We start from the raw sequence: 14,951 nt of genomic DNA, 5'->3' as shown, positions 1-14,951 counted from the left end.
CTAAATTACCATCGGACATAAAACAAATTGAAATAGTGAATGCTTGCTTTTGTAGTTTAGTTTAAACAATATCATAGTGTGCATGTGCCTAATCTGACCAAAAACAAAACAAAACAATGGTACTGTGTTAATTTCTGTCAGTTGTATCTTATATTTACAAAATTACAAAATAAGGAATAAGCAGAAGTGTCAATAGGAACCTTTGGGTGAGTCTGGTGAATCTCTGCAATTTCTGTGCCGGCCATTTTGTTTAGTTTACAGAAGATTACTGCAGCGTCATCAATTGTTCAAGTTGTACTACGACGAGTGACGAACGAACAAGAAAATGTGTCAAAATGCATCCGTAAAAAGAGAGTAAGTTTGTTGTTGAATTTTAGCTGGCGTTCAGCCTTGATTTTAGTAGTTATTTCCATTTTGCAATTCAAAGACATCAATGCATTTAGGCATTATGTTATGGAATCTGCTGATTACCATCAACCTCATTTCAAAGTTTTTCATCTTGATGAGATCTAGAATGGTGTTTGTTCGTTAAGGTAATGGCAAAGTATCCACTTTGTGAATTATGTGTTGGTCTCTGTCTGTCCCTGAATTTTCTGATGCCTATTTATTTAGTGCTTACAAGGAGTATAAATAAATCTGCTTGACACACATCTGTCCAATAATATACTAAGGTACACTGATTCAGTTATTTTATCATACTCAAAATGCGATGTGGATATGTTGACCCCTGTTCAAAAAATGTGTTCACGCTAACGTTGATAGATTTCCCCAACTATACTCCCATAATCGGACATTTCATTAAGTTGGAATGTTCAATGACTATCGAAGAAAAGGTGAAAAGGAGTTGAACAAGCCCCCCCCAAAAAAAAAATTAATTCGAAGAACATCACTATATAGCAATATATATTGAAAGATATCCAACGTTTCGACTAGCCAGTACTCATTTTCAAGGTGTAATGGCTACAGATGGTGAAAATTGGGGATGCGAACGTTTTGCAGCAGCTGCTTATTGTGATGACGCTTCTGCTCTTAGTCCTTATTCTGTGCTGAAAACCATGCTTTGTTACTTATTGCTTATTAGATTTTTGCTTTCATTTCTACCTACTAACAATTTTTGCACACACACCATCCTCATCATGCCTAACCATGAACCATTGCCATTATTCATACGTTTTCTACCAAACGTCCAAGGCGATATCACAAATGACTAGCATCAACTTTGCATCAACTTAGTAAAAGGTCAAAAGCATTTTAAATATACTGTTCATTTACCATGACTGTACTACTGCTTGTTCTTCTACTAATAGCAAAAACTGTGGCCTGTGTGGGAAAGGGACCCCATGCAAATGTAATCCATACATTTGCTGGACATAAATTGGTTGTTTTGTTGGTTAGTTGGTTCATTTATTCTATTAGCCTCAATCAAAAGATAAACAGATAAAACTGAATTTTTATGGGCAAACAAGCCAATCAAAAATTTAAAAATGAGTTGAAAATAAGGAACGGACAGACCAACAGTGGTGAAAAAAGCATGTCTTCGGTATCAGACATAACGTGTCGTGAACCTAAATACAATAATGTTTTAAACACATTTATCCTTAATATAATGTCTGATGGATAATTTGATGAAGTGTGGTTATTATCCTGACTGACTGTGGCAGCTAACAAGTTAATGCAGCTTTATCAATGTCTCTTACCAAAATTGCAGGTCACAAAAACACAAGCACTTAAATATTAGAATAAAATTCAATTATTACCCCCCCCCCCCCCCCCCCACACACACACACACACACATTTTTATCATGCGTCGTTTTAATTTTTTTGTATTAAAATTTTTAAAATAATAACAACAGTCACTTTTATAATTTTCAGATTTTTTTAAATTTTCAAATGAAAATGGAAAGAACGATAAGAATGATAGATGGATTCATGAATCAGTGTGGGAAGCTTTAGAAGCTGTCAGTTAAAGTGTTGACTCATAATTGGAATTTGAAATTACCTCCTGAGACAGTGTTTCAGAACATACAGTTCTCCATTTAACAGGAATGCAGTGTGGCTACATATTGTTCTGTGTATTCCTTTTTTCTGATTATGCTTGTTGCTTATCAGCATTGCACAGGCAAAGAAATGGAAAATTGAGGTAGTATTTCTTGTGTATTGTATTTATGTTGAAAATATAAATATAAATCCACTTTTAGTAGTAAAAATAATAGCGCTGTATTTCATCTCCCAATGTTTTTCATCCACCTGACGCATGTGCACTGCGCACTAACACTCGGTGAGAGGAGAGGGGCCACCATTACTGAACTGAACACATGGTTTGGAGTGTTCCGCAGATTTTTTTGTCAATTTTCGTTGTACATTTTATTGCCATTTGGCACAAATGGATAAAGTGTCAGACTGGCACAGAAGCAGACAAACACATAAAGCACTTTAGGTCAGTTTGGCACACCTCTTTTTTTCCCTGTTTGTGTACATATGGCAATTTTCCAGTCAGCCACAGAGACAGACGCAGACAGAGACACCAAGTCATATATATATATAGATACGGAGACACAATGTGTTTCAAATCCTCGGTGGACCAGACTTTAGTCAAAGTGCAATTTCCAATAATAATCATTGTCTAATTATTTAACATCCTCTGTGAATCATCAACTTATTGTAGCGGAGGGGTTTGCGTGTCCCAATGATCCTAGGAGCTATGTTGTTTGGGGCTTTATGCCCCTGGCAGGGTCACCCATGGCAAACAGGTCCTATGTGAGGGACCAGACAAAGAATAGCTCAAACAGAGCCCTTATGATGAGTAAAAACACCGGGGGGCCCTTTTGGAGCCAGGCCTGGGGGCGGGGCATGAAGGCGAGCATCTGGTGGCCGGGCCTTCACCCATGGGGCCCGGCCGGGCAAAGCCCGAAAAGGCAACGTGGGTCCCCCTTCCTATGGGCTCACCACCTGTAGGAGGGGCCAAAGGGGTCGCGTGCGTAGCGAAGCTGGGTGTCGGCCAAAGGCGGGAACTTTGGTGGTCCGACCATCACCTCTAAGGTGGGGATGGAGCCCGAGCTGGTGTGTGAGGCAGAGAAATTTCTACTAGATATAGTCAGACTCTCCTCTACACACTCTCCTCTACACACTTGGCTTGGGCTCTGGTAACAATCCTCTCGAGACAGGTTGGACTCTCTTCCACTCTGGAGTTGCCCATGGTGAGAGGCGCAGAGCAGATGCGGGCATACTTATTGCCCCCCGGCTTGACGCCGGCCTGTACATTGGGGTTCACCCGGTAGATCACAGGGTAGCCCTCTGTCCCTCTGCCTTCGGGTGGGGGGACGGGTCCTGACTGTTGTTTGTGCATATGCACCAAACAGCAGTTCGGAGTACCCACCTTTTTTGGAGTCCTTGGAGGGTGTTCTGGAGGACTCTGCTGTGGACTCCCTCGTTCTGCTGGGGGACTTCAACAATCACATGGGCAATGACAGTGAGAACTGGAGGGCCGTGATTGGGAGGAACGCCCCCTCCGATCTGAACCAGAGTGGTGTTCTGTCATTGGACTTCTTTCTTCTCGTCACAGACTGTTCATAACGAACACCACGTTCACACATAGGGGTGTCCATATGTGCACTTGGCACCAGGACACCCTAGGCCGCAGTTCGATGATCAACTTTGTAGTCATGTCATTGGATTTTGATACTCGGGTGAACAGAGGGGAGGAGCTGTCAACTGATCACCACCTGGTGGTGTCGGCTCCGATGGTGTGGAAAGATGGCGCTCAGACCTGGCAGAACTAAACGTATTGTGAGGGTCAGCTAGAAACGTCGAAGTCACTTAGGTGGTTGGAAAGCTCCTCGTTGGCAAGGCCACGGCGGTGGATGAGATCCGCCCGTAGATCCAAAAGGCTCTTGATGTTGTGGGGCTGTCAGGGTTGACACGCTTCTACAACATCACGTGGACATCGGGGACAGTGCCTCTGGATTGGCAGATCAAGGTGGTGTTCCCACTTTTTAAGAAGGGGGACCGGAGGGTGTGTTCCAACTATAGAGGGATTACACTCCTCAGCCTCCCTGGTAAGGTCTATTCAGGGGTACTGGAGAGGAGGGTCCGTCGGGAAGTCGAATCTCGGCTTCAGGAGGAGCAGGGTGGTTTTCGACCCGGTCGTGGAAGAGTGGACCAGCTCTACACCCTCGGCAGGGTCCTCGAGGGTGCAGGGGAGTTTGCCCAACCAGTCTACATTTGTTTTGTGGGTTTGGAGAAGGCGTTTGACCGTGTCCCTCTGGAATTCCTGTGTGGTGTGGTTCCATTTCGTTCCATTGTCATCAGCCAATCAAACTGCCTTCTTTCCATTTCGTTCCACTGCCTCCTCATCCATTGTCATTAGCCAATCAAAATGCTTTCTTTCCATTGCCAATCAAAGACGTTAGCCACAGGGTGGAAGCTGGACGGCGGCCATCTTATCACTCCCATTTAGCGACCACATTACTGTATAAACTATACGTACAGTACAGGCCAAAAGTTTTGGCAGACCTTCTCATTCAATACATTTGCTTTATTTTCATGACTGTACATTGTAGACTCTCACTGAAGGCATCAAAACTATGACTACAACTATGACAACTAACAAACACATTTGGAGTTATGTACCTAACAAAAAAAAGTTGAAAATAATAAAATAAATACATAAATAAATAGCTACCCTTTTCACTGATTACTTTTTTGCACATTCTTGGCATTCTCCCGATGAGCTTCAAAAGGTAGTCACCTGAAAGGGTTTTCCAACAGTCTTTAAGGAGTTCCCAGAGGTAAGAATGTCAAGAGTATGCAAAAAAAGTAACCAGAGCAAAGGATGGCTATTTTGAAAAATCTGTAATCTAAAACATGTTTTCAGTTCTTTCATCTTTTTTTTGTTAAATACATAACCTGACATCAGTTCATACATAGTTTTGATGCCCTCATCTCCAAAGTAATCAGTCACAAGAATAAAATAAATGCATTGAATTAGAAAGAGTGTCCAAATTTATGGCCTGTACTGTATACGTACAGATAAGACATATATATACACAGTTTGTAGGCTCTTAGTATATAAATCATGCTGTTTCTACTAAGTACTGTCTCAAATGTTCGCCAATTTTTATACTGTAAATCAAATGTATAGGATCATATGCCGAGATACATTTCTTGGCAGTGGTATTATGGCGGCCTCGCGGCATCAAAGCGAAGCGACGTCCTGTGCAAACATAAAGGTAAAGCTAAATTAAATACAGTATATTTCAAATGTTATACTTCTAGTAAGTGTTGCATGGCCAAATATACATTGCATTGCACAGATTTTTTATAATTACATTTCCATTAAAGATAAAAAAACAACAACAACAACAACATTTTATTATAATTCAACAAACAACATAATAAATCCATTTAATAGTTGAAAGTACAAGCTGTGGCTTGATACTGTGTTAATAGATGTCCGTGTTAACTGATGTTCGACAGTACTTTACCTAATTACAGTATATTTTTGTTATTTGTGGACAAAACTTCAATTCAAACATGAAGAAAATATTTTTCTTCTTACATCAAATTTTCCTCAAAATTAGAATGATAGTTTTATCCGCATTGGTAAAATGGGTTCACAAATGCAATTGTTACTGTGTGAATCTGATACATCTAAGAATAAGGGAATACAAACAAGTTACACCACACTGTGACGTTGTCAACACGTTTTGAAAGGTATGCATCATTAAGAGACAATTTTAAAAGTTGCATATTTTAAATACAATATAGCTTATTATGATTGCATCTCTGAGCCCTCAACTGACATTGGAGAATTAAAAATAGAATTAAAAAGGGATGGAAAGGTTCAAATCCCACTTGGAGCACATTGTAATACAACTTCATATAATAATCATTGTCCAATTATTTAACATTCATTTTATTCAATGACAGCTGACATTATTGTTATAATAAAGCATTCCACATGCACTCAAATATTCACATGCAGCTTTCAGCATTCAAACGCAATTTCTCCAGAAATTGCACGTCTAGTTAAATCTAATATTCTCTTTCTTTGAGTGCACATTCTATAGTATATTTCAGTGTGGGCTGTAATATTTTGATTTAAAATTCAGCATCTGTGAGAGTAGTAGTTATCTAAACTGCATTTTGTAATCTGAAACAGCGTATGCGCATGAGTGCATCATGAGTGATTGACAGGTCCGAGTCTGCCTGTCCTCATTTTGCCTGCACAGAAACTCCAGGACACCACTGCTGAAGAACATACATCTGTGACTATGTTGATTCATAGGCATGTCTCTGTTGACACACCTGCGGAGTATAGTTGCTTCGTAAGGCACCACTCCTTAATTTTAAGTGACAGACCTTATATCTTTGTTAACTTCCTGGTCTGTCCTCTCACTTGCTCTCAATTTCTACACTTGTTTAGCTACTGTATAGCCACTCCCACCACAGACCAGTAGCCCTATCTGGATCACTACCCCGATTCTACCCTGCCTTGTCCGCCTTCTTGGATGGGTGAGGACAGAGTCTACCTGTCCTCATTGTGCCTGCACGGCAACTTCAGGGCACCTCTGTTGACTAGCATGCATGACGGTGTTGATTCAAGCCTCTGGGATTGAGTTAATTGGTGTGGTGCCACTCTCTAACTTGTGCAACCCTTCTTACTTTCGTAACACCTGGTCTCTGTATTTCTTGCGCTCAGTTTCTATAGGTGTAGTGGTACTGCATGCCCATAACCACCACAAACTGGTAGTACTGACTGGTTGACTATACCTGCCATGCCCTGTTATGTCCCATGCTGTCCTGTCCTACAGTCTCTCGTCCTAAATTACAGTATAGTGCTATTGTGCTGTCTTTTGTGTGCAACTGTATGTGTTTCGCCATGTGCTCTCTGTTCTTTCTGTCTGTCCCCTCTCAAACCTCATTTGGTCCAACTGCATGTACCAGAGTATATCAAGTACCCTTTTTTGCACACAAAAACAGCTTTTCAGACATTAAAAGGTAATTAGATGCCCTCCCTAATCTGCATGACCTAGCACCTAAACAGGACAAGTTTAAAGTAAATATGTCAAGAAGATGAACTGGCGGGAGAACGGGCCATTCACAAACACTTCAATATGGACCAAACTTGTTGCATTGCTTTAGGTGCTTCTGTGTGTGGGACCAAATTTCAATGTTGGTTACAGAGGTTGGTTTTCCGTCTATATTGATGGAAGCCGGAAGGTCCCTCAATCTGTTAATGACAGACAATTTGTTGACGATTGACGGGAAACTTCGAAGGATTAACGAACTAAGCATTGACGGCCCGTCAATGTAATTGTCAATCCGTTAATAAATTCGGCAATCCGTCAATGACGGACGTCCCATTTTGCTGAGGGATTGATGAATGACGGAAACATTGATGTTTGCTCATTTTGCTGAGCAATCAACGAATGACGGATTGACGATGACGGAAGTGTGTCCCGACTGTTAACGATTGCCAAATGACGGACGCTCAAAATTTTGTGACGCGCCCACCTCTGGTTGGTTACCACCATCTCAAGCAACTCACTCAATCCCACAGTTACCTAACAACATAAACTTGATCCTGTTATGTTTATGGACCGAGTCACTGCCACCTGTAATTAAGATTTGGAATATACGCTCTTCGTCTGAAGATCCTGTAAAATTTCCGGTCAAGCAGGTGCCAGCTGCTTGACTTCCACCTTCAAAGTGACAGTGCACCTGGCATTGCTTTTATGTTTTTGCGAGCAGTAAAATTTTCTGGCATCTTAAATTTCCATTCAGCGTGTCGAGAGAATGTTATTGAATTATGTTAGCAGTGCCAAATATATGGACGTACTAGCACAGTCACCGTGCATGAGCATGACACAGAGGCTGCAGTTATATGGAGGACCAAAACTATGGAGGACCAAAAGTGCCAAAATTAAATAAATGAATACATCATTAAATAGTTAAATAAATGTGTCATAATTTTGTTTTACATGTCATTTATTAATTAAATATGGAATTAAATAAACCAATAATTAAATAAATGTGTAATTAATTAAATTACCTACATAAAAAATGTGTGCGTGCGTGCGTGCGTAGCTCCTTTACTTTTATGTGTTTGATTCCTGAGCTCTGGGAGATGTTGCTGATGTCTGCAACTGCTGTTTTAAGATATTGCTTCCTGGCACTTAGAATACTTCTGTTTTCAACTTTTGTCGTTTGTTTTAGTCTACCCGTTCAATTTCTGTTTTGTTCACCTGTATTTTTTTTCTTTTTCCAGGCATTTCAAATGGTTGTATTGTTATATAATACTATATTGCTCAACTGTCACGATATAAAAATAAAGATTTGGCGTCATCTTGAGTACATTTCTTTAAACGAAAGGGAAGAGAGGGGAGGGAAGAAGAAAAGTGATGACTGATCAGGTGACAGTCACATGGTTCGGTCAGCTGATGCTAATGCTAATGCTTAGCAACCAGTCGGACGTTACTGCGGCAGAGGGAGAGAGATCTAACAATCAGACAAGATGCCTTTCTCCGAGCTTTATTTTAACGTCGATAACGGCTACCTCGAGGGCCTAGTCAGGGGATTTAAAGCTGGAATATTGTCCCAGGCTGATTATTTAAACCTTGTACAATGTGAGACCCTCGAAGGTGAGTTTAATGTGATAGCTGTTAGCTAGCTCTGCAAGCTAACTACACGAATGCTAGCTGTCATTTTGGATACACTTGCCGGTTTAGTTAGCAATAATAATGAATTGACCTAGCTGACTTTAAGAGTTAGAAACCGTTATTTATTTCGAGACTAACAATCTAATTGCTCTGCTTGTTTGGTATTTGTCATTTGTAAAATGCTAACTACAGTGCTACCGGCCGATTTTCCATAAAAAAAGAAAATACAACAACCAACATTTATTGAACATAGAACAATAATAAAAATACCAGTCAATCCAATTTACATAAAATACAAATTATAAACAGGGAGGAAAACAAACAAACAATAACATTCAGGTACATCTAATAACATTAATTCCAAGAGTTTTTTTTTTTATCTGCATGGATAATAATGATCAAATAACATTTCTTGTTTGCTACAAACTTAAGAGACTTAAAATAATTGTTAATTTCAATCAAAAATAATTTAAATAAAGGTTTCAAGTTTAGAAATTTACATATATGGATATAATAGTTTCCCAATAAAACATACAAATTAACCAAAGTTGACAATTTTTTGTTCTTAGATTAAAAAAGGGTAGTGTTTTTACTATCCAAAATAATCTTGTGTTTTGATTCACACATAAAATACTTTTCAATATCCTATCAAAAAAACAAAAAGAACATTAGTCATCAATACTTACAAAACGTGAAACATGCATATTTGTTGGGTAAATATTGTGCAATATTTTTAAATGTAGTTCTCTAACTTTATTTGTAATGAAGAACATAAAAGGAACAAGCCATGCTTTACTCAACAACTAATATTTCTAAATTGAGTATTCCCCAAAAAATAAATAAATCACGCGGCATAATCTTTTTAACTTTGTATAGTGATTCTCTGATGTATTTATTGGTATATTTGTTGCTTAAGATGTCCCAGTCGAATTTCGTTGCAACAGACTTACTGTACAATGATGACGTCATGTTAGTAAAAAATATTTTGATTGTGGATAAATGACAAGACTTAGGACCCTTGAAACTACATTTGTGCTACTACCTCGTTTTTATTGCGTCTAATTTTGTTCACAGGGAAAGGTTTTTTTTTCTCTCCTGTTTTTTTGTTTTTAAATATAACTTTTTTTTTAATGTAACCCACACAACTGACACATTCCAGCCGCAATTATACTTAAATTATTAATGTCAACGTCCGTTATGTAGCATTGACTGATGGTTGTCCTTTTTATAAGCTGCTTGTCGTCGAGTAAACTCTTGTCATGGCAGCCGTTTAGTCTTGTTTTTTTGTTGTTGTTGTTTTTTAGCTCAGTCCATCTTTTTTCTCCCTCCCTTGCAGACCTGAAACTTCACTTGCAGAGCACAGACTATGGCAGCTTCTTGGCAAACGAGGCTTCACCTCTCACTGTGTCTGTCATTGATGACAAGTTGAAGGAGAAAATGGTTGTGGAGTTTCGCCACATGAGGAACCAGTCATATGAGCCTCTGGCCAGCTTCATGGATTTCATAACGTGAGGAAGTCAAAATTGTATTGGAAGATTTTGATCATTTTCACAATCTATTGAGGTCCAGTACACAACTATTGTACCTTGATCTGTGTGAAACCAATGAATGCCGGACCATCATTATAAAAAGTTGTTAGCCTGATTGTAACTTTGCTGGTCTTTTGAGTGTAGAAAAACATTACTAATACCTCTTGTCTCTCTGGTGGTGCCCGCAGGTACAGTTACATGATTGATAACGTCATCCTGCTCATCACGGGAACCCTTCACCAGCGGGCCATCTCTGAACTGGTGCCCAAGTGTCACCCGCTGGGCAGCTTCGAGCAGATGGAGGCGGTCAATATCGCTCAGACGCCAGCTGAGCTGTACAATGCCATTTTGGTGGACACGCCCCTTGGTAACCGCCCTCTTGTCCTTAGTCAATGGACACAAAATTGTCTTATGGAAATACAGTATATGAGAAACAATTAACTTTCTGCCCTGCTTTGCTTTCAGCTGCATTTTTCCAGGATTGTATATCTGAGCAGGACTTGGATGAAATGAACATTGAAATCATCCGTAACACACTTTACAAGGTAAAACATTTAATGGTGGTCAAACACATGTTTTTAAGTTTTATTACTTCACTTCTGATATGTGGTTAAAACTAATATTTGGCATTAGAGACACTATTTTCAATACTGTGTTTCAGTACTGTTGAATTTACAGGGTTTTACCACTGACAATCATTTTATTTGTTTTCTGTGTATTAATTTTCTTAGGCTTATCTCGAAGCATTCTATAAGTTCTGTTCCAACCTGGGAGGAACTACAGCCGATACCATGTGTCCCATCTTGGAGGTAAGTGGCTTAAATGAAAAATAAAATGTTACATTTTGCAGGTTGTGCCTATAAATCCTCTTAATGGGGCTGATAAGCTCTGATTAGCATATGAATTTGCATGAAACTTTCAGGGTTTGCTTTGATGATATGAGCTTTGACTCAATGTGGAGGCATTCTCAGTTTGACCCGCGGTCAGCTTGGTGTCATTAACCATTTCTTTGCATGAAATCCGAAATTGGCATCTAAATGTGATAGAAATATAATTTATTTGTATATTTTTATGATTCTGAACAAGCGAAACTAATTGCTAATAAATCCAATCCCCCCAGTGACCAATAACTCACTACTAAGGGTCAAGGGTCAAAGGTCAAGGTCATTTGTCAAAGAAAAAAAACATACAAAATGTACAGCTCTTGTACACTTTCTCAAACAATTAGCATACAGGTAAATATGGGTGTAGCAAAGCCGGGCTAGGAATATGTGTTCAACAAAAATCTTGGCCCATTTCAACTTCAACATAAGAAAGGCAGAAACAGACTCGGACCCTTGAGAAACTTGCAAGTTTAATTAATGCCAGTAAGATTTCCAGTGCTACATAATAAAAGTTGAACAGATGACATTATAAGCATTCTGAAATCATTAAATACAAGTTATACAATTATCATACAATACAATGGGAGTTGTAAATGGCCTTGTCTGAGGTTTTACAACAGTTTTAGTTATGCAGTCACCAGAACATGTGCTCGCTGAGCTAAAATCCCGGTTAGTTAGCATCATATTTGATGGTGCAGGAAGTGAGGTTTTACTAACGTACACTCACACAGCTCAAGCTGGCATCCGCTAAGATTTTTTTTTATTTATTTTTTTTAAATCACTCAACTCTTGTATCAGCAACATTTTGTAGAAATCCTCCGTAACCTCTGGATAGACACACCATGGTCGATGTTCATTTGATATACTTATTTACTCAAAGTATTAAATGTTTTTGTTGGCCTGCAGGCCGGCTCTAACCTTTCTGTCTTTGCTGCAGTTTGAGGCTGATAGAAGAGCCTTCATCATCACCATCAACTCATTTGGCACAGAGCTTTCCAAGGAGGACCGTGCTAAACTCTTTCCCCACTGTGGCAAGCTTTACCCAGAAGGCCTTGCCCAGCTGGCCAGGGCTGACGACTATGAGCAAGTCAAGGCTGTGGCTGATTACTATCCTGTAAGTTCTAATGCTTTTTGGTCTTCTTTTTCACAGGAGGTCAGCCAAATGTAGTTATTTAGTCTGTGTGAAATGCATTTGTCAGCAAACAACTCTGTTTTCTACTTTGTGTTCAGCTTGTTAGCTTCCAAATGTGCAATTAAACCTGTGTGCGTCTTTTTCAGGAGTACAAGTTGCTTTTTGAGGGTGCTTGCAGCAACCCAGGCGACAAAACACTTGAGGATCGCTTCTTTGAGCATGAGGTGACGAACAGACGCGCAAAAGCACATCACCCACTTGCCGACAAATCCTTTGCTACACGTTTACTTTGTATTGAGCATATCTTATCTGAAAAAAAAAATACCAGAATTTTAAACCCGCTTTTTTTCCCCGACATTGTGTGATCAAGTAAGTATATATGGTAGTTCAGTCCAGTTAAGACTTGGGCATGGCTAAGATAGTATTTAAATAAGTAACAATTTTTGGCTAAATTAGACCTTTTTCAGCATCTGGCAGAAAAAAAGGCTCCACGGCCATGACTTAGATCTTGTTGGCATCCGTTAAATAGTTCAGCGGATAATGTATATTCTTTTGGTCGTTACTATTAATATAGCGGGCATTAAAGATACATGGTCCAGCAGAATTCCCCATGGAACCTGTCATACTTATTGTGACATTTCTATTGAGCTTTTTTTCATGTGTTTGTTGTTGTTTTTGTTTGTTGGTTTGTTTTTTATTGTTTTTTTCACATTGGTGCCATAAACCATGGGCAGCACCAAGCAGTAGCAGCACTTCAAGAAATGAATGGCAAACTCTACTCTTCTAGTCATCCTGACTGACTGCTATTGTCTCTTCTTGTTCTTCTTTTCCTCCTGCAGGTGAAGCTGAACAAATTGGCTTTCCTTAACCAGTTCCATTTCAGTGTTTTCTACGCTTACGTCAAGCTGAAGGAGCAGGAGTGCAGGAACATTGTGTGGATTGCCGAATGCATTGCCCAGCGACACCGTGCCAAAATTGACAACTACATTCCTATCTTTTAAGCTCCCTCCCATACGTTGCTTTTGTCCAGACCATTGTCATTCCATCTCTTGGCTCAGTCTGTCCACTCCCACCCACCTTGGTGTTAAAGCATCTGATGCCACCACGCCCAGCTGCCCTCAGTCTTTAGTTGTTGGTGTGAATTGGTCCTAAAACCATGTAATGATCCTTTACACAAGTCGTCATTGGTGAGGCACTGGTTAGAATCATTGAATGCATTGTATATTATTCGTAACTCTGTATTATGCGTATTCTTTGTGATGCCAGGTTGTGGAAGCATCTTTGGTTGGCTGACTAAAAAAAATCATGACTGGAACTCTTAACATAGTTTCTAGTAAGAGACCAATATTGGAAGCATTACACATGCAGCCAATAATCAAATGTTGACTTTAAAAGTTACTAAGATTTGAAACGTTGTAAATTGAGTTCATCAATCTTGTTTTTAAAACAATGAAATAATTTTCATCCCTATGCTCACCAACAAGTGAAGGTACCCTGTAACACACTCAGCTATGTCTGAAGAAAATATTACGTTACCTAAAGTTGGACCTGTATAAGAATGTCTTGTGCCCCAAAAAAAAAAAAATTGTAAAAAAAAGAGTAAATTGTTAGTCATTGCCTTTATGTTGGCTAACTTGAGTATTGTTCCATAAAAGATGCATAGTAGACCATGAGTTTCTGCATCAGACCTGTTGTGTGATATTTGAAGTCTAGAATGATACACTTGTAAGTGTATGAGATATACTATAATGAAAAGATGCTATTTAAAAAAAAAAAAAAAAAAGATGGACTGTTGTGTTTTTCCATGCTGTACAAATTACCTTAACAACATTGATGTTTCCTGTGAAGTGTGTTGTAAATGTGGCAGAAAATAAATAAGGCTATTGCATATTGTCTGGGTATGATTCAAGACTCGTGCAATTGATATTGAATATTCCTCACTCTCCGTGAGGAAAAATACACAAGAACTTGTACTGTCTATGGGGAGCGACCGCTGACTGCCCTGTTTATTCACACACTTTCCTCCCAAAACTATTCTCCTTCCTCCATCGCCCCGCTCTCACGTCATCATCCCGCGACCTTCCTTTTAACACTTACATGCATCCCTCCTAATTGGAAGAAATGTCCTCATTTACACAAGCAAGATTAATCGAAGGAAGGAGAAAATTTGCAAACAAGACAACAAATACACCCGAAACATCCAAAAGGTGGAAGAAAATAACTACAAAACAGTGAAACACAAGATTAAACCGTTTTTCATTTTTAAAACAAATTCATTTTTGGGGTGTATTGTTAAACCCAACACAAAATACAATACAATTTAAGTCAACGGGGTATTTTTACTGTTTGATTTTTTTCTTCTTTTCAATTGACACACATTAACAAAAACATACTGGCATGCATAACCCATTCAAGGTGTAGAACACAGGCATAGACGGCATTATCACCCCCATACATATTGCCCCAGCCAGGCAGGAGGTCGTGAGGGCCTACCGAAACGCCATAGCCTAGAAGCCTCAATTTTTGGCGCGGTAGACTCACCCAAACACTGTGCAGAAGAACCATCTCCGTCCCTATCAGTGAGACATCCACCAGCAAGGCCATCAGATGAAACAACATCGTCTGGCGGTGCCATGAGCAGGGCAGGAGAGGGGAGATCATAGTCATAGTGGGCGGTCTGCAGAGGTGAGTCCCCCTCAAACGGGCTACCAATCTGGTAAGTAACCCCTACCTCATCATCCCTATC

At 39.5% G+C, this 14,951-nt stretch overlaps 1 protein-coding gene across 1 annotated transcript; it reads left to right on the top strand.

Moving 5' to 3' along the window:
* Positions 1-8,421: 8,421 nt before the first annotated feature.
* On the top strand, positions 8,422-14,095 carry LOC144050968 (V-type proton ATPase subunit d 1). The gene is made up of 8 exons (XM_077564677.1): positions 8,422-8,642; positions 9,997-10,168; positions 10,378-10,556; positions 10,655-10,734; positions 10,921-10,998; positions 12,011-12,187; positions 12,352-12,429; positions 13,045-14,095. Exons 1-8 carry the CDS (start codon positions 8,516-8,518, stop codon positions 13,204-13,206), a joined length of 1,053 nt encoding a protein of 350 aa, XP_077420803.1. The 5' UTR covers positions 8,422-8,515; the 3' UTR covers positions 13,207-14,095.
* The last annotated feature ends 856 nt before the right edge of the window (positions 14,096-14,951 follow it).

The sequence above is a fragment of the Vanacampus margaritifer genome, chromosome 4 (assembly GCF_051991255.1).
Source record: "Vanacampus margaritifer isolate UIUO_Vmar chromosome 4, RoL_Vmar_1.0, whole genome shotgun sequence".
In the NCBI taxonomy this organism is placed as follows: Eukaryota; Metazoa; Chordata; class Actinopteri; order Syngnathiformes; family Syngnathidae; genus Vanacampus; species Vanacampus margaritifer.
Note: the sequence above shows the minus strand (reverse complement) of the source record. Positions and strands in the feature narration are given on the sequence as shown.